Here is a 20,531-nt window from a genome sequence, read left to right as displayed (position 1 = left end):
AGTGAACTCAGGAAACACTTGTACATGCAAATTGATGCGTGGACAATTGTTAATTCTAAATCTGAGATTGATAGATTTTTGTTCACCATATGTATTAAGGGACATGGGGCTCAATTTTCCCCAATTATCTGCGCCGTTTTTTTGGCGTGCACCGTTATTTTTGAGTAAGTTAAAATCTCCAAGTTTCCCCAAAGTTTCTGCACTAGCATAATTCACTTAGGTAGGATTTTTTTAGGCGACGATTTAAAAAAAAAATCTCACTGGGATGTAACCTACCACCCACACCAATGTTGGCCATTTAAGCAAGTTTGGCCAGCTCCAATTTACTTAGGAAAGCGTATGTGACCGCTCTGGAAAACCTTCTGGGCAGTTAATAAAATCGGCGCAGGTAAAAGAATCAGCACAGCAGATGCAGTTCCACGGCCGGGACAGCAGCAGCAGAGAGGGAAAGAGAGGGGGAGAGGCCTTTTGGCCAGGGTTAGGAGTGGTACGCAGCACCGGGAGGGGAGGGAGTCCTTTCGGCCAGGGTTAGCAGCAGTACCCGGCACCAGCACTGGGAGGCCTTTTGGTCAGGGTTAGCAGCAGCACCGGGAGGAGGGAGACCTATCGGCCAGGGTTAGGAGCAGCACCAACTCCAGGAGTTGGGGCGGGGAGCGGGGGGGAGGTGGAGATAGACTTGGCATAAACTCTAATAATTTCATGCTGGTAAGCTGCTGCAATGTGCAGGTTGCTGTGAGCTGGCCAGAATGTGTTCTATGTTTCACTTTCCAGCCTCAGCCCGCAGCGTATCCCTCGTTATCCTGGCAACCCGATCTTTTTCGCGCAGATCCAAAGCTAAAGGCCAGGCTATGGGGTGCCAAAAAACAACAATTCAAACGGGGAAAGTTGGATGTTTTTTTTTGCCATAGTTGGGCCCAAAAAAATGGCCGTAACTCAAGTACACCAAAAAAAGGCATTGGGGAAAATTGAGCCCATGGAGTTAGGTCACAGATCAACCATGATCTCACTGAATGGCGGAACAGGCTCAAGGAGCTAAATGGCCTACTCCTGTTCCTATGTAGTCTTCAGGTGAAGTGGGGTTAGAAGATGGGGAAGATAATTGGAGCAGGGTACACACATGTAAATCAGTCCTATATTTATTCATACTTGCACAATACTTTGATTTGACATTACTTAGTTAAATACAGTCTCAAAATTTACAGAAATTTGGGAAGCAGAGATGTGGAGTTGATAGGAGCATTAGATAGTCCTCTGCATACAGGACGAGGAGCTGGGAGGCACAAAACTGAGACACTAATTACAACGTGACAAGCTGAGAGAGGCAGTTTCTATTATAAATGTGGACATAGCAATTTATTGATAGAAAAAGGTTGAAAGTGTGACAAAAAACATGACAGAAGGAAGTAAGGTTCTGTAAACAGGAAGTCTATGATGTTTAATATGTTACAGATATAGACATATCTGCAAAATGCCTTTTGTAAACTGCTCACACAATTAAATTGTGGAATTGGAGAAACAAACGGAACCATCAAGTTTTTGGGAATTAAGGTCAAATATACTCAAAATAAATTTGAGATAATTTAGCAAGATTTTTAATTTGATGCAAAATCACTACTGATAGTTAAAGAATTCAAATGCATTTTTACATGGAAAGTGGTCTACAGCTTGATAAAAATCATCGATAACAGAAATTAAAATGTGTAATGATGGGCTGTACACGGGTCTGTGTAGTAATTAAAAACCACAGTGTATTGTTATCTGGACAGAAAAATACTGAAGGTGGTAGCAATTTAAAAGTATATTTCATGCCATTAGTTTATACCATCTTTTTATTGCAGATATAGGCTGCTACTAGTCTGTTTAACGGTTATCTCATTCCAATTAAGAACATTAGCTTTCCCATGGCTAAAGAGAACACATCTGGGGGGGAAGGGGAAATGCTGGTTCTGAAAGATGGCATGAATTCCATTTGTATGTGTCAAATTATCAAGGCAATGTTAAATAAAATATTTACAAATGGAAAACACCAGCATGGATAGAACAACTTCTCAGTGTCTTCTATTAATGTATGTGGTTCTTTAGATGGCTGGCTCATAATAGCTTAAAAAAATATAGTCATTTCCAACTATTCATTTGGTAACATCCTAACATTGTTGTACAAACATTGAAGGCACTCTAAACAAATTTTGGTTAACAAAACCAGACACTGAAGGTACAAAATAAATTGATTTTAAAAACAACAATTCTTCACCCAACCAAGGCCAACTCAATAAAAATCTGTTTATGACTGGTTGAAAGTCCACTTGTTCAGGCATCAAAAGGTACTTTAGCAAAGTTTCGCCTGATAGTATCATTAGAGGGACAAGTCAAACTTATTAACATAATGTTGTGCAATTCTTGGAAGCAGGAGCATAGGACGATAACTAATTGGCTGCTCACTTAAGATGACATGCTAAAACAAATCATCTTGTTGTTGGTTCCTGGGAGAGAAGGGGTGAGAACTGTAGGAGCTTCTTTATGATGCACAATCCATCATTAAAAACGTGTACACCGCCTGCCCCCGCCCCACTTATTGTTAGTTTTAAACCAGAACAAAAAAGCAAATTTCCTGCTTCATACTCATTCTGCCATGCTCGAAAACATTAATGAGTAAAGGAAAATATACCCAATGGTTTTCAGGAGTCAAGCATTTGGGACGCTGTAATGAGATCTGCATTATTGCAAATATTTGATGACATAGCTCAAAATATATCATGAAGAAATTGGGAACAAAGGTCCAATAACCTCATCAAATGCTGTACAGGTACAACGTCTCAAATCCAGCTGTCTGAAAATCGGAATTGTCCAAAAACCAGATATTTTTGAGAAAATCCCATTTGATAATCAGTAAAATAAAATCCAGAATTATTGTCCAAAAACTGGCAGGCTGGACTAGTTATCGGCTTCGCCACTATGTGCGATCGGTCCGAACCTTGCCAAATGACCCTTGACTCGGCCTGACCTGACCCACGCCACCATTAGTACTTTGTCCGTCTCGGTAGCATACGCACGCTCTTGATTTTCTTGTCCGAAATCTGGAAAAATCCAAAAATTGGCACGGTCTTGGTCCCGAGGTTGCCGGATTTGAGACACTGTACCTGTACTAAAACTGAGTGCCCCGAGATGAGTGGTAAAAGTATATTATTACATATTTTTTCCTCGTATAAAGCTGTTTCAATTTGCCTTTCTGTTTCGGAATACAAGATCTAAAAGATGGACTGTAATAGATTTTGTTTCTAAATATCAGCTTGCGCAAGTCATATTTGAGGGTTGTTTATCTATTTCAAAAAGGTCTAAACGACAACAAATACAGTATGCATCAAGCAAAAGGTGACAATGAACATGTTAGCTGTTGTATGATTACATATGTCTCATTGTCAATTCAAGTACACAATGTTTTATACTGGTTGTGTTGTATCAGAGCAAGCTGAATTAGTGATAGGAGAGTTGTTATTCAGTTTTCTAACAACTCAATAGGTATAGCAGTAAAATAAATGTCTCTCCCACAAATGGTTAAGTTGCCTGTACAAATGGATGTACAGGTTGAACCTCCCTTATCCTGAACCCTCGGGGACCTGGCCTGTTCTGGATAAGGGATTTTTCCAGACGAGGGGTGGTCACATTAAATTGGATGGTACAGGTACTGAGCAAGGGGATATACGGGGCTGGCTGGCTTGGGGCTGGGAGTGTGGCAGAGAGATCATGGTGGGAGGGATGGTGGATCACGGGGTCAGCCAGCAATTGCGGGAGTCGGCAGCAAGGAAGGACTTCAATTTGTTCATGGCGGAGTTCTATGCATGCGCCATCCGGTGGCTGGGAACGGTACCAGACAAGGGGTGGTTCTGGACAAGGGGTGGTTCCACCTGTACAGATTCTATATGATGTACTTGCTACGGTCAACACGGACATAGTGCAACCTATATTGCCAGAGGCAATAAGATCAAATTTTCACATAAAAGGAGAGCAAGACGATTTGATTCCCTTTTGATTTATTGGGGTAAAGTTTCCACGGGGGTTCCTCAAATATCGTTCTGTAACTTTGGCAGATACCCTGTTGCGTGTTTTACCCAGTTTCCACCGATCTTACACTGAAATTACCGCAGGCGATGGGGTGAACCCCAATGGAAAGTCTACTAATAGTGAAGGTTGATTTACAACACAAGTGAATCGAGCTACAGCAAATTTAAATTTAGTTGGCTGAAACCAAGGTGCCAAAGGTTAACAGGGTATACCATATTAGTCTCTAAATTCAATGATCAATACTTGGAAGAATTATGAGAAACTACTGATGAACATACATAACAATTTGTTTTTAAACTAACTGCCCAGCAAAATACTAATTATTTGTAGAACTGAATATGGTTAAAACTGAAGATATTTAGCTGAAGACTCGTCAACCAAAAGTTGCAAAAAGCATATATCCTGCAATACAACCATCACTACTAAAACAGATTATCTGGTCATGATCACATTGCTGTTTGTGGGAGCTTCTTGTGTACAAATTAGCTTCTGCGTCTCCTACATTACAACAGTGGTGACGCTACAAAAATACTTAGTTGGCTGTAAACTGCTTTGGAATGTTCTGAGGTTGTGAAATGCAAGTTCTTTCTTTCTTACATGCTAGTATTTTACTGCACCATTAACATCTTCATTTCTCTACTTTCCTGGTATATTCTAAATTTCTTGTGTCTAAAAAAAACCCCATAAGATATATATTTTGTAAATAAATTGTTCCCTCTGTCTCAATTTTCCTCCGATCTGTTCTCCTTTAGTTAGTAGGGTGGGCAGTCTGGACTGGAGACTTTGCTGCCAACATTAATGCTGCTCCATATTAGCCAAAATAATATTCGGTTTAGAGAAAGCTTCCCTGCTGAGATTATTTTCCATTTCTGAGATTAAACACACCATTCCATGAATGGCTTAAAATTTGTCTAACGCATAAATTGAGTTCAGTATCAGTCAGGTTTGAAATTGAACTCTAGGCTCTGAATATTGATTCATCTACCGAGACACCCTTAACATGTTCAATGGCTGCCTGAACATCGAATTGGATTTAGTTTGCCTTTTAACTGAACACTGCCTACAACTTTGTACCTAGTTATAGAATTCAGCAATAGTCTTGGATAGAGTGTTGCAAGACAGAGACACAATGCCAGCTGAAACAAAACATAGCTGTTCTAAACAGAGCAGCAAAACCATAGTGCCGTGATCTAATTCTGCAAATACAATTGTGTAAGATCTGCTCACATGTAGAAAAAAGGAATTCATGGTAAACTTTAGTTTGAAAAAAAACTTTGCAATCAATTTGAAAAGACTTCTTTGCTCCCCAAGGTATAAAGCAGGGCTGACAAAATGACATTCTAATGGGGCACACATCGAGAGAAAGTAGATGAGGCACGCAACCGTTCTGCTACTGTGATACGCATTAACAAAGTCCTTCAACAAGCCAGTGCTCAGGTTAAAAAAGGATTTATGTTTTGAGAACAGATTATGGTGTTTCCTATTGTTCAAGGTTTTGTTAAATAAATGTAATGTGCAAATAAAATGAAAGTATAATATCAACCTTTAAAAATGATTGTACTAAAATCTTCTGAATTGTAAATAGGACAGACTGGAGATCTCGCTGGTGAAAGTCATTACCCAGAACAGGTATTCCAATTTGGAATTTCTCAGGTGCTATAGCGGAAAGGATGAATAGAAGTGTGGATAGAACTTTAAACTAATAAGGGGGGAGGGATCTGGTGGCAATAACATAAGCCTGAAGATAAAATAGCAGATGAGAGTAAAGATCAGACCAAGGTAAGGAATAAGGGCGACATAAATGGTCAGAGAACAAATATAGTTAAAGAGCAAATATAAAATGACGGTGAAAAATAAAGTGAGAGGAATGGTTAATATAAACAAAAGAAATTGCCTGTATAGCAATGTGCACAGCGTCTGAAACAAAACAGGGGAACCTGAGGCAATAATTCGGAGCGAGGAGCCAGATGTAGTAGGGATTACTGAAACATGGCTGTATAAAAAAAACAGGACAAGTAGTTAAATTTTGCAGGGTATAACAAATTTAGAAAGGATAGCGAAGAGGGTGGGGTGGATGTACTAATTAGAGATAACATAGTGGCAGTGCAAAAAAGGGACAAAACTAGCATTAATATAGAAACAGAATCCATATGGATTGCGATAAAGGATAAGGGATCGATCACCCTAATAGTGGTATACTACAGACCACCTTAATAGTGGAAGGAAACTGCTAGATCTAGTAATGGGAAATGAACCAGAGAAGGGAAGCTAACATAGAGGAACATCTATGCAATAGCAATTACAATATAATAAGGTTTAAAATAATAATTGCGAAAGAAATAAGTAAAATAAAGGCCAAAGTAATAGATTGAGGGAATGACAATAGAACTAGGGTAGATAAACTGGAAAAAAATATTGAAAAACAGATAGAACAGCAGTGGGAAATATTTAAAATGGTGATCAAGAGAGTTCAGGAGAAATATATTCCGCTAAAAAACAAGAACAAACTAGCCAATAATGAAACACCATGGAGGAATAGAGATAAGGGTAAAATGGAAACTAAAGAAAAAGACATACACTAAAGGCAACAACAGAGAGGATGACAAAAGGGAATATGAAAAGATTATTAAATAAGTCCAAAAACAATTAGGAAAGCAAAGAGGAGTTACAAAATGTAATTATCAAGGAATATAAAAAAAACAGTAAAGTATTCAACAGACACATAAATAACAAAAGGAAAATCAGTATAGGGATAGGACCACTAAGGGATGCACAAGATAAACTCACAGGTAATGACAGAAAAATGGCAGAAATATTGAATAATTATTTTGCCTTAGTATTTACCAGGGACATTAACATTAGAAGAGATCTAAAAAGGTATCAAGACATTTAAGATAGAAAGAGGGTGAGGGGGAAATCATTCATAAACTAGTTAAACTTGAGAGGATAAACCCTCTGGATGGATTATATCTACGCATAATAAAAAACACGAGGGAAGAGATAATAGAGGCACTGTTAAATATTTATCAAAAATCATTAGGAAACGGTATAGTGCCAGAGGACTGGAGGATAGCTAATGTTATTCCTATATTTAAAAAAGGAAATAGAACAAATCCAGGGAACTATAGATTTATAGCTTAACATCAGTGGTAGGAAAGATAATGGAATCTTTATTCAAAGATAAACTCAAAGGCAATATAAACTAAATAGTACAATTTTAGAGGGAGTGCAGGAAGAGAGAAACCTAGGGGTGTACGTACACAAATCTTTGAAGGTGGCAAGACAAGTTGACCAGGCAGTTGAAAAATCATACAGAATTCTGCGCTTTAAATTTACTACGAAAGCAAAGAGGTTATGGTAAACATTTATAAATTACTGGTTAGGTCTCAGCTGGAGTATAGTGGGCAATTCTTGGCACGACATTTTAAGAAGAATGTCAAGAATTTGAGAGGGTGCAGTGGAGATTTACTAGAATGGTACCAGGGATGAGGGACTACAGTTAGGTGGAGGGATTAGAGAAGCTGGGATTATTCTCCTTAGAACAGAGAAAGTTAAGGGGAGATTTAATAGTGGTTTTCAAAATCATGAAGGGTTTAGATGGAGTAAAGAAGTGGAAACTTTTTCCATGGTAGAAGGGTCGGTAACTAAAGATCACAGTTTAAGGTCATTGCAAAAGAACCAGAGGAGAGATGAGGAAAAAAAATTACACAGCCAAGTTATTACGATCTGGAATGCACTGCCTGAAAGCTTGGTGGAAGCAGATTCAAAAGTAACTTTCAAAAGGGAATTGGATAAGTACTTGAAACGGAAATAAATGCAGGGCTATGGGGAACGAGCAGGGAAGTGGGACTAATTGGATAGTTCTTTCAAAGAGCCGCCACAGGTGTGATGGGCCAATTGGCCTCCTTCCGCGCTGTACCATTCTGTGATGATGTAATAGAAACTGAAAATATAATAGTCAACACAAATTTCAAAAGGGAAGACCATGCTTGACCAACCTTATTGATTTCTTTGAAGTAGTAACAGAAAGAGTAGACAAGGGTAATGAAGTAGGTGCAATATACTTGGATTTCCAACAGGCCTTTGATAAGGTACCGCAGCATATGTTCTCTTTAAGCTGCGCAACCACGCAGCACTCCAGAGGTCCCGTGCAGCCGGTGAGCCAGCTTTTAAATTGAAAAAAACTGCTCATGCGTGGACTTTTGAATGAACCGAGCAGCCCCAAAAACAATTACAGGTAACATTGCTCATAGAAACATAGAAAATGGGTGCAGGAGTAGGCCATTCGACCCTTCGAGCCTGCACCACCATTCAATAAGATCATGGCTGATCATTCACCTCAGTACCCCTTTCCTGCTTTCTCTCCATACCCCTTGATCCCTTTAGCCGTAAGGGCCATATCTAACTCCCTCTTGAATATATCCAATGAACTGGCATCAACAACTCTCTGCGGTAGGGAATTCCACAGGTTAACAACTCTCTGAATGAAGAGGTTTCTCCTCATCTCAGTCCTAAATGGCTTACCCCTTATCCTTATCCTTAGACTGTGTCCCCTGGTTCTGGACTTCCCCAACATCGGGAACATTCTTCCTGCATCTAACTTGTCTAGTCTGGTCAGCATTTTATATGTTTCTATGAGATCCCCTCTCATCCTTCTCAACTCCAGTGAATACAGGCCCAGTCGATCCAGTCTCTCCTCATATGTCAGTCCTGCCATCCCGGGAATCAGTCTGGTGAACCTTCGCTGCACTCCCTCAATAGCAAGAACGTTCTTCCTCAGATTAGGAGACCAAAACTGAACACAATATTCCAGCTGAGGCCTCACCAAGGCCCTATACAGCTGCAAGGTTTCCCTGTCCGATACTCAAATCCCCTAGCTTTGAAGGCCAACATGGCATTTGCCTTCTTCACCGCCTGCTGCACTTGCTTGCCAACTTTCAATGATGTACCATGACACCCAGGTATCGTTGTACCTCCCCCTTTTCCTAATCTGCCACCATTCAGATAATATTCTGCCTTCCTGTTTTTGCCGCCAAAGTGGATAACCTCACATTTATCCACATTATACTGCATCTGCCATGCATTTGCCCACTCACCTAACCTTCCAAGTCACCCTGCAGCCTCTTAGCATCCTCCTCACAGCTCACTCCGCCACCCAGCTTAGTGTCATCTGCAAACTTGGAGATATTACACTCAATTCCTTCATCTAAATCATTGATGATTTACACCACCACTCTACTAGAAAGGTTTGGAACACCGAAATGAGGCATTTATCTTATCTGGGTGCATAAGTGGCCTGTAATTCAAATTTATGAATCCATGTAGTTCTGCCACTTGTGGAAAAGATGCAAATGGCATTTCATATTCCTTTCCCTCCCACAAGATTGTATTTAGCCATAGATGTAAGTATTCTTCCTTCTAAATGGAAAGAAGAGTTTCATGCAGGTGAAAGCTGACCTCATACTGTCCTAAACCTGAATGTAGCAAATGGTTTAATACTTCATATGCCTGCACTGGCTGATGTTTGGCCATATTTTTTTATTCTCTCAAGCAGAGTGACTAGAAAGGCTCCATGACATTCACACACTCTATTCTTCAGTATTCTTTAGTCAAACTGCATGTGACATATTTCTGTGAAGCAATCAGTTTTTGTTCATGTGTTTAGGACACCTCTTTAGTCACAGTGGTTTGGTATGGCTGTTCTTACTAGACTTGGATTTTCTGGAATGGGTGACATGTACTACTGAAACAGATGGAAGGGTAATGGAAATAAACAGCAACAGGGTCTCAGTGAGCAACACTATGGTATGGATCCTACCATGTTGCTCTGAGATTGTGTGGCCCCATATGTGGTGATTCCATTTGGTGGCGCAACTGACTGTGGTGTATCTGACTGGATCGGTCCTCTTCGGTCAATTAAGCTAATAAAAAAAAATATATAAAAGTATAGTTAGTAATTGACTACAAAAGTCTTCTTATGGCTAAGATTAACAAGATTTTGGTCATGGTTATGTTATAGACTTAAATAATCTGACTAGCCTTTTGAAACATGAGAAAAAATTATAGTTTAATGTAATTTCCTTTTGTTTCCTTCAGTCTATCTGTTGCCTTTTTTGAAAGCAACCTCTGAATGCTGATATCATCAGAGTACTAACCTGGAAGTGATATTAAATCTGGCAGTTTGAGATAAATTAATAGAGACAATTTAAGTTGAAGCACTCTGGTTTTAATCTAATCTTGATGTTGGTTTAGCTGCCTAACATGAGATCAAGAAACAATGCTGATAATATAACTGACAATCATTTAAGATAAAATAACCCCAAAAGTCAGCATAAGGACAAAACCTTAAGATATTACTAAAACTATTATTTAAATCAGTTTGATTTTTAGAAAGAAATACACCTTTTAGGATTAATCTCATGGGTGTCACTGAATGATGGAATTTTTGATTCATATCTGCAATTTGCCATAATATGAAATTCCTGATATCAGCTATGCTTCCAAGAGAGTAGGGGTAGAGTATCAGACAGAGGGCAGACAATTCCCCATAGGGAGCGGTGGGGAAATCAGGCATTCCTGAGCCTCTTTCTTGCACCTCCTATTGGCTGGTCTTGAAGTGGCATTGACTGGGACCTTGTGAAGAGACCCGTTTAAGAAAGTAGACAAGAACTTAAAAATACAGTGCGTTAGTTCACACACACACAAAAGTTAAAGTTATTAACAATTTGATTGCTTTTAAAAAGGTGATACATATTCTTAAAAATTACTGTACTTTGTGTAATATTGCATATATTCAAAATATGAAAATATAATTGCAGTTTTTGAATTCATTCAAAGATTTTTTAATTCTTTGTATAAACTCAACTTTTATCCAAATCAAACACAGGGTTAATAAACTAGCTATTTCTTTTGTGTAGAAAGGATAAGAAAAAGTGGAAGAAAATCACTGAACAGTGATTTATTGCCATCACAATCATTTCCCACCTTGGTGGTAATGGCCCACACAGAGCTGCACAACAATTTGTGAAGATATTCCCGTGGCTATATGGATTGTAATTGTCTTTGCTTCTTTTGTTTGACCAGGATCCTTTAATCTGCAAGATCAAAATCAAAATCAATCATAACAGTAGTTGATATAAACAAAACATTTAACTTTCAACGCCAATTAGGACTTAAATCACTTAAAGAAGCTTCAAACATTTTTACTTTATGTTCCCTGTAGTTTTATTATTTAATAAACACAGGAAAATGATCTTCTAAATTAATCAATAAATTAGCTATTGCTGCCTATTATAAAATGATTCTGCCATATCAAAGTTAAACCAGTTTATACAATGTCTTACAGCAGATGAATCGGCCAGTACAGAGTATTAACATTAGTACTTTGAAATCATATGCAAAACTGCAGCTGTAACTGTTATAGTAAACACCCCGACCTTCGAGAGGACACCACCACAGGTCAGGAGTATAAGAGCTGGAGCGCCAGGACCCTGCAACATTGTGGGCCACTCTGACCTGCAAGAGGACACCACCGCAGGTCGGGAGTATAAGAGCTGGAGCATGCTACTGCAGCTTCCAGCGCAAGCCGACACAAATGTGCGACGGCTTTGAGGTGGGCGATGTCATCAGGATCCAGGTCGCCATTTGGAGTGTGGGCAGAAGCATCGGCAGGGCCCTGGTACAGCGGAGGAGCGGCGAGAGATCGTGGCGGAGGAGTGGCGAATGAGGGTACGGGGACCAGAAGAGCCAACTTAAAAATGGATAAAGGTCTAGCTCTGTCAAGCCCGTGTGGTGGTTAATGTGCAACGGTCACCACACGTTAAAAAAATCCACACACAGGCATCGTCCACCCTTCAATTGGAGTTCAGGACTGGAACATCAGGTCCTTCATTGAAACATCTGTGAACTCATGTGGAAGCAAGTCATCCTCGTTGGACAGATCGCCTATGATGATTGATTGAGTAAACAACTGCAGAATCAACACAACTGCTAGCCTGAAAATGCAAATTTGAAGCACTGTGGCAATCCTTTGTACTATTGGAAAACCAACTGATACTTTTAGGATTCTAGCTAATGCCTTGACTTTTTAGTTCAGGTTCTGCCTAACACCTTGTCTTATTAATTAATAGTTTTGAGAGTCTGGTGTCAGCAACTCTAATACTCTATTAAGAAATATAAGATTAGCAGATTTTCTGCCCTCTACTGTAACTTATATCGATACATCAATCACAGTAAAATTGCAAGTCCCGTGCGACCACGTTACTTGCATGTAGCAACTTGCTGGATGGAACTCTGATGTGTAAGTTCAAGCAGACGACCTTACACCAGTATATTTTCACTTTTTATACACCCTTCCATAACATACCGACTTTTGGTACAGAATAGATGTAACCATAGCACCATGCCTAAAAAATTATAGAAACCGAATTTGCCCAGATTTATACTCGACAGTATGCCTCATCCCTCATCTCTTCAAGGTTGTTCGGTTTAGCACATTTCATTAGGCCATAGCTGGAGTGTGTCTTCCAGGACAGCACTTCAATTATCTGACTTTAACCCTTTCATTATCAAAGTCTCATGTAAGCATTCTATTTAGCTATAGTTAGCTTTCTTTTATGTTAGTTCTCATAGTACTAAAATCATGCTATAATCTGATCTATTCTATTATTCATTCTTGACGCAAAGAGCGTGAAGAGGTCAAGCGCAGGCAGCGGAAGGAGCGCGCAGCAAACCAGCCCCACCCACCCCTTCCCTCGACGAATGTCTGTCCCACTTGTAACAGGGTCTGTGGCTCTTGTATCGGACTGTTCAGAAATCAAAGAACTCACTTTGGGAGTGGAAGCAAGTCTTCCTCGATTCCGAGGGACTGCCTATGATGATGATCTTAGAAACATAGAAAATAGGTACAGGAGTAGGCCATTTGGCCCTTCGAGCCTGCACCACCATTCAATAAGATCATAGCTGATCATTCACCTCAGTACCCCTTTCCTGCTTTCTCTCCATACCCCTGGATCCCTTTAGCCGTAAGAGCCATATCCAACTCCCTCTTGAATATATCTAACGAACTGGCATCAACAACTCTCTGTGGAAGAGAATTCCACAGGTTAACAACTCAGTGAAGAAGTTTCTCCTCATCTCGGTCCTAAATGGCTTAACCCTTATCCTTAGACTGTGACCTTTGGTTCTGGACTCCCCCATTCTTCCTGCATCTAACCTGTCTAGTCCCATCAGAATTTTAAATGTTTCTATGATCTTGATTTTAGCTTGCGTTATGATTAATTATAAATTGTTACTTTTGCTTGGGTAACTGCTTTCTTATCTTATCTCACACAGCCTAAATAGTCAAAGATGTCTCTTCCTGTGTCAATAGAAATCTGTGCTCAGTGCAGAAAACTATGTATATCCACTAACACTAACTTAATTTACCCATAATGCACATCAGCCATTTTATGTTAGTAACTCTAAAACCTACAATAATTAATGATTTACATACAGATTGAAGTACTCACAATCTTCTTTACATTTCCTTCCCCACATGTCTCCTGAAGCTGGTGATCATCCTAGGGTTTATGAATCCTTATTCTAGTAACTCACTGTTTAAAGCTAGACAGTAAGTTTTGGTGAGCTTTGTGACCAAGGAGACATCCTCATAGCTATAACTACTTATGCCGTTGCCAGACTCCAAGGATGCAGGAAAGAACTGTAAAACGGCTGGGAGTGGGAACCCTGGCTCATTTTGCTCTTCCTTGCCCCAGGGCATTGCGGTATCCCCAGAGGGCACTGACTAACAACAGTACAGAGCAGGAACCCACTGACCAATTAGAGAAGTTCTTCTTTTCAATTTCTGTCATCACTTCCCAACTCTGCAACGGAAAATGCTATCCTTATTCTCCTTCAATGCATTGCATACATTATAACTGAGTGTGATTGCTGGTACCCCAACCCCTTCATTATCAGCTGAAGTACAGGTCTGTTTTTTTGTATTGATCGCCATATGGGGAATTTTGGATAAATCAGACTAGTAATTAAATTAGTTGAAAGTAATTTTCATGCAAGATGTGTTAAGCAAATAGTGGCTACAGCTGACCAAGCTAAATACTGCAGACATCACAAACTGCTTGGTCATTTTGTTTATCAGAGTACAATAGAAACTGATAAATGTTACTAAGTACGAAGAACGAAAATTAGAGTGCATGCATGTTTCTTGTATGAAATAATCCAAAATACTTACATCTTCATTTGTGGTCTGATTTGAGCCGATCAGATACGTATGAAATCCGGACAGACCAAGGATTGACCAAACAGAGAAGAAACAAACAACTGCCTCCAGCACAGTAATGGAGTCAAGGAGTGACAATGAAATACGAGTGAGAAAGAAACAAAATGTGTATGTTCTGGAATTCACCCTGGTGTATGTGCAGGGCTCAGTCTCAAAAAAAAACTATGGAATAACTTAAAAATGCATACACAAAATGTTAGATGTGCTGTCGGGGAAAGCCGTTTAAAGTCACACTTGAATGATGTCAGGGGAAGGCGATGAAGAAAAATACACTTCACCACAGTGCCATTTAACATTAAGTTATAGCTCCTTCTGCCAAAAGGTTTGTTGTACAAACATACCATTTATGACTTGTCGAAATAAAATTTACCAAAAATAAGTAGTTATGTTGCAGCTTTGTAACTAATATAACTTGCACTAAAAAAAAATCAAACTTTTTATTCCATTTTTTGACCCGGTGGGTGGGCAGATCATTTGCTGCAATGACTCTTCCAATAACACTCAAGCTTCAGGGTTGCATATAATGGGAGCCAGCTTAACTCACTTACTGATGCAATCCAATTCCTGTAAGAAAATATTTCTCTTCCAGCCCAATTGTTCTGGCTGAAATCAGAACAATTGGGCTGAAAGGGAAGGGAAACATTTTCTTACAGGAATTGGATTGCATCAGTAAGTGAGTAGGTAGGAAATATAGCTTCTATCAAGAGATGGATACAAGGGAAGGGCGCAGAGAAGGTGAAAGGGGAAGAGTCGGAGACGGAGAAGGGGAAGCTGTACGGGCCAAGAGATTTCTCGCGGAAGAAATTGAGACCCTGGTAGACTTAATTGAGAGCAAATGGCAGGTTCTTGAAAACAAGGGGAGCTTCGGTAAAAAGAAACTTAAACTTTCTGTCCTCGCAAAAGTTTGGGACTAGGTCGCAGTAGAGTTCAATGCAATGTCCATTACCCTGAGAACCGGTGCACAGCTCAAAAGGAAGTGGCAGGACCTTGGACAAGCAGTGACTAAGTAATAATTTTAATTTATTTATGTTTTTAAATTATATTCATATTTATGCACTGCAATAACATCTGTAAATGTGATGTGTGTGTGTGTGTGTTCAGAAGGACCCTCTCTTAAAAAGTTAAATTTTCATTTTTGCAGAAGATGGCATCACAGATCAACCGAGAACAGTCACAAACTGGAGGAGGTCTGGCAAGTAGGCTGCAACTAACAGCCGTGGAGCAGAGGATAGCGTATATGATTCAATTTTACAGGAGAAGATCAACCATCAACGCGGAAGCTGGGCCCAGTTTTCCAAGAGGGTAAGCCCTGCAAATTGCATAGTCTGGTTGGCTAAATATTACGTACAGCATGTGCTGCCTACGCTTCTCCTTCCTCAATGCTGCTCACTAGGCATCTCTTATGTTTTGCAGATGTTGCACATCAGGAGGAGACAGAAGGTGCACCTGAAGTAGAAGAGCATGTTCAGGAAACCACCATTCCAGATATACTACATCAGGAGAATGAAGGGCAGCATGAAGACTTCGACAATGAGATGATTAACCTAGATTTGGAGATGGTGAACCCCTTGAGGATTCCAAGCCCTTTCCTGAGCGAATCAACTGACAGGACATTTCTAGGTGTGCCGTCTGAAGCTGCGGGTCCCAGTGTGTCGCAGCAAGCCACACCTGTGAGATGTCAAAGGAAGATGGAAGGGAGAGCTGATGCAGAAACACAGGATGCAGAGAACATAGGCCATCTCGTGAGGATGAGTGGGGAGAACATCCAACAATTGCGATTGCTCCTGGAAACCTTCGGTGGGGTGAAGGTAGAATTACCGGGACTGAGAGATGAAGTAGCAACACTGGCTGGAGGAATGGGTGAGGTGAGGGGAGAGATTTCAGGACTGTCATTACAGGTGGCAAGACTTTCGGGACAGATGACAGAGGTAGTAGCAGCAATAGGGAGGCTCACCCAGGCTGTCATTGCTGCCAGGAACGTTTTAAATTCCACACCAAAATCAGGGGTTGATCCACAGGCTGAGGATGATTACAAAGAGGAACCCAGGCCTTCCACATTGACACATGCAAGCTCTGTCCCTATTGTAACCCAACAACAAGAAACGCCGTGTCATAAAAAATACAGAATAAACCTTGGGGTGGAAGGGCGGGGGGCGAGGAAGTAGAAGTCTGCAGCGGGCACACACATGGGTAGCAGCATCTACTGAAGCAGAAGTGTCGCACAGTGCTAAGGAGGATAGATGGCTTGTTTGTTTGGTTGGTTGTTCATTTAAAAGTTTGACTTGAAACTTACTAACATTTTTTAAAGTTATTAAAGTTAAAAGATATGTTATGTTAAGCTATGTACAACTGTGCTATACAAATGTTTAACACATTTATTTTGGACTTTTAACTTGACTCCTGTACATTATTTTTTTAATGCAGCACTATAAAATATTTTTGGATAATGTAACGGACTCAACATGTCAAATGGCCTCATTCCTTGTAACCTGTAAGTTTAAATGATACAGGAGCAGGTTCCAGTACTACAGTGTTCATTGATCCTGACTTGTTCTGGGTCACTGATACATACAACGCAGGACCATGGTGCATGTATCAGTGACCCTGAACAAGTCTAGATCCATGAACAGCTTAGTACTGGAACCTGCCCCTGTTTCATTTAAACTTATAGGTTACAAGGAATGAGGCCATTTTACATGCTGAAATCAGTAAGAACATCTGATCGGGAATCCTATTGTTAAGGAGCATATCATGCAGTACTTCTGCCTACTGAGTCACTGGAGGAACAACAGCAACCAGCTTTTATATTATGCCTTTAACATTGAAAAATGTCTCAAGGTGCTTCACACAAGTGTACTCAGACCAAAAGGGACAACCAGCCAAGAAAGGAGCTATTAGGAGGGGTGACCAAAATCAGGGTCAAAGAGATGGGTTTGGGAGGGTCTTAAAGAAGGAGAGGGAGGCGGAGAGGTTTAGTGAGTAAATTCCAAAATGTGGGGCCTAGATGGTTGAAGGCACGGCTGCCAATGGTGAGGCAAGGGGAGAAAAGAATGTAGAGTTCTGGTGGGAATTTTAGGGCTGGAGGAGGTTAGAGTGTTAGTGCAGCAGAGGTCATGAAGGAATTTAAACAGAGGGCTGAGAATTTTAAATTGGAGGTGTTGGACCAGGAGCCAATGTAGGGCAGTGAGTACAGGGGTGATGGGTCAGAGGGACTGTATGCAGCATAGTTTTGGATGAGCTAAAGTTTAAGGAAGGTGGAGGATGCATGCCCATCTAGAAAAGCATTGCGATAGTTGATTCGGGACATGAAAAAGGCACATATTATGGTTTCAGTTGGTGGGCTAAGGCAAGAGTGGAGGTAAGCTTCAATACAAGGTACTAAACATACTTATAAGGTTGATCAGACCCTATTCTAGTGTATAAAGACATTTTTACGCTAATTAAATATCCCATCAAATATATTATTGTTTATTCAGGTCAACCTAAGCATTGCAACACTATTAAAACACGGAAAATTTAAGGGGAAAATTTAAAAAGAAAATTAAATGTCCAGGCTTTATTATAAATCACTGATGCTTTCCTATGTGCTTGGAGCATGTTGCACTGTCTTGTGTGGAGGACCTTTGGCCTGGGATAGAAGCGGGGCATCTGTGGAGGACCTTCGGCCAGGGATAGCAGCGGGTTGCGTTGGCTGCGAAGAAGAGTTGGAAAAGGCTGCCCTGGGTGTTTGCAGAAGGATGCCTCCTGTTGATGTGTTGATTTTGGCTGCCGTTTGTTACAAGAAGGCTATCCTGCATTTTTGGAGTATCTTTGTAAATTTTTATCCAGTTGGAACTTCAATGGAAAGGGTGAGTGGGGAAGATTTGTCTTTAATTTGCCTGCCTGCAGTTCTCTCAACCAAGCAGGAGCCTTAAATGCAAGTTTTATTTATACTGAATTATTTTTAAACTGCATTAAGTTGATAAAAATAGCCATGTAGGCCCTTCGGCCAGGGATAGGAGCGGGCCAGTGCCGATTTCTTGAAGTGTAGGTAAGAATATTTCAAACGGTATTTAATGTGTCTGTGTGCGGTTTCAAAAAAAAAACGTTGTGGGGAAAGTGGCCTTAATGGCCCGAAACGGCGCATAAATAGCTTTTTAGCTTCCACCAGCGCCAGAATATATGGCACCAAAAATTCTTATGCTGGTAGTCGGCACCAGCGCCCCAGCATTTGGAAAACTTTTAACTGACCTTCAACGCCAGAAAAGTCGCTGGGCAAAATCTGTTTTGGTTACTTAAAAATAAATCTGCATACTACCATTTCTGAATGTTAACAGTGGGCTCTGCAGTTTACGTATATGCAAGCTGAAAAAACAAGCCTGGATTAGGCTGGAAATGAGGAATGCATGTTAATCTTGCAGTGGCCAATACGGCCATACGATAATGTTGAAGCAGGCTGAGAGACAGCTTCTACACTTTGGAAAGTTCCTCCTTTGATAGCAGTTAACAATAGGTACTTCAGTTAGTGAAATACTATTCGCTAAAAAATTCAAAATTCAAAGTAAGAAGTAAAAAAGGATCACCATCACTGCTGGAGAAAACTTCAAAATGGAAAAAAAAACTGTAAGCAGCCCATCTTAAATTTTCATCAGAGCTCATTTGTGTTCTGTTTAGTTTGAAAATGTCTTTGCTGGTACAATTTCACAGACTACAGTCGTTCACTGCCATTAAAGTGGTCTTATTAGAAAGGCCTATGGGTTAGTTCATCAGTGGTTTAAACTTTAATCTTAAATATCTATTATTGTTGAATTTTTTTGTTTGGAGGAGTGATAAGTCTGCTTTAAAAACATACATTCCCAAGAATGCAGCCTAACTTCATTGGTCATTTTATTTTTTCCTAAAATTATCACCTTCGACAACTCCATTAAAAGATTTATTTAAAGATCCTCTGTTGCTTCTGACTAAAATTACATTAACTGGAAAAAGAACTGGCTAGCATATTCGACGTTACTAACCAGGCTACTTCTGCCATCACGATGTGCCGAATCATGCTGGAAAAATAACAGCATGTTAACGATGCATACCGTTATTAATGTGCAAATCAGCCAGCAAGTTCAGGGGAATAAGAGATCCGTGAGTTAAAAATCTCCAGAACTTGCTGGTCGATTTACGCCACATGCTTCAGAAAAATGGTATTTCACTTCTCCTTTATTTTTAAGAACTTGCTGGATTCACACATTAATTACCCAGTAAATTTGCCGCGGAAAGTTAGGACTAGTGATTAAGAGCTTAAGTACCATGTAGTAACTGTTAATGCAATGCTAATCAACCTCTCTGGCCCACAAAGGAAACTATTTAAAAAGTTAAATCTCTTTTCTGCATGTAGTAAAATATTCTTAGAGATTTAAAAGCTTTCAAATTTTAATTTTTTAAAAAACTTTTCCTGTCTTTTTTTCCCTCTCTCTCATAGTCCAATCTTTCCCTCTTTTTATTTCTCTTTTTGTATCTAATTTGACTCTAAATCACCCTCCTTCTCCCATTCCTCGGTTTCTTTCTCAATCCTTGTCTTATTGGTTAAGGACTGTTGCTCCCATCGTTCACCAAGGTCCCAGATGCCCTGGCCATGCCATTGTCAGCTTGCATTTCCAGTAAGTTACGGTGCAACAAAATTGAGCTGCAGGGTGCAGAAAAAGTCTAACCAACGACGCACGCTGCGACATTCCCCGCTCCAGCAAGATTTGGCCCAATGTCTGTGCGTTAAAGATGATTGCAAACATGAGGCCCTTCAACAGGGACAAAACTCTATATTATCCCTAAAAAATAAATCTATATTTAGTGCATCATGGGTGCATCTATGAAAAGAACCTGAGATTTACAGTTTATTGAAAATTGTTTTAAAAACAGGGACATCTGCCATCCTGATCTGGTCTGGTCTATATGTGACTCCAGACCCACAGCAATGTGGTTGACTCTTAACTGCCCTCTGAAATGGCATAGCAAGCCACTTAGTTGTACAAAAAAACGCTATGACAAAGTCAGCATTGTGGGAGTACCTTCACAAGAACTGCAACGGTTCAAGAAGGCGGCCTTACCAACACCGTCCACATTCCGTGAACGAATAAATGTTTTAAAAATTAGGAATAAATTAAATGTTTATCATCTTCAGACTTGATAGTGTTCAGCAAACAAAATAATAACAGAAGTATTCATTGAT

General features: G+C 40.0%; 1 protein-coding gene across 4 annotated transcripts in view; it reads right to left on the bottom strand.

Annotated features, from left to right (window-relative positions):
* The window catches only part of zdhhc14 (zinc finger DHHC-type palmitoyltransferase 14), a 229,902-nt gene that overhangs the window by 23,590 nt on the left and 185,781 nt on the right, over window positions 1-20,531 (bottom strand). For all 4 annotated transcript variants that reach the window (XM_070889689.1, XM_070889692.1, XM_070889690.1 and 1 more), the window contains 3 exons: window positions 14,291-14,393; window positions 11,044-11,153; window positions 9,878-9,980 (listed from right to left, as the gene is read on the bottom strand). In XM_070889689.1, coding sequence (XP_070745790.1) covers window positions 9,878-9,980; window positions 11,044-11,153; window positions 14,291-14,393 — 316 coding nt within the window. The remainder of the gene's footprint in view (window positions 1-9,877; window positions 9,981-11,043; window positions 11,154-14,290; window positions 14,394-20,531) is intronic.

Source organism: Pristiophorus japonicus, chromosome 9, assembly GCF_044704955.1.
Source record: "Pristiophorus japonicus isolate sPriJap1 chromosome 9, sPriJap1.hap1, whole genome shotgun sequence".
NCBI classification, from domain to species: domain Eukaryota; kingdom Metazoa; phylum Chordata; class Chondrichthyes; family Pristiophoridae; genus Pristiophorus; species Pristiophorus japonicus.
The sequence above is the reverse complement of the archived record's forward strand: the minus strand, read 5'-3'. Positions and strand labels throughout refer to the sequence as shown.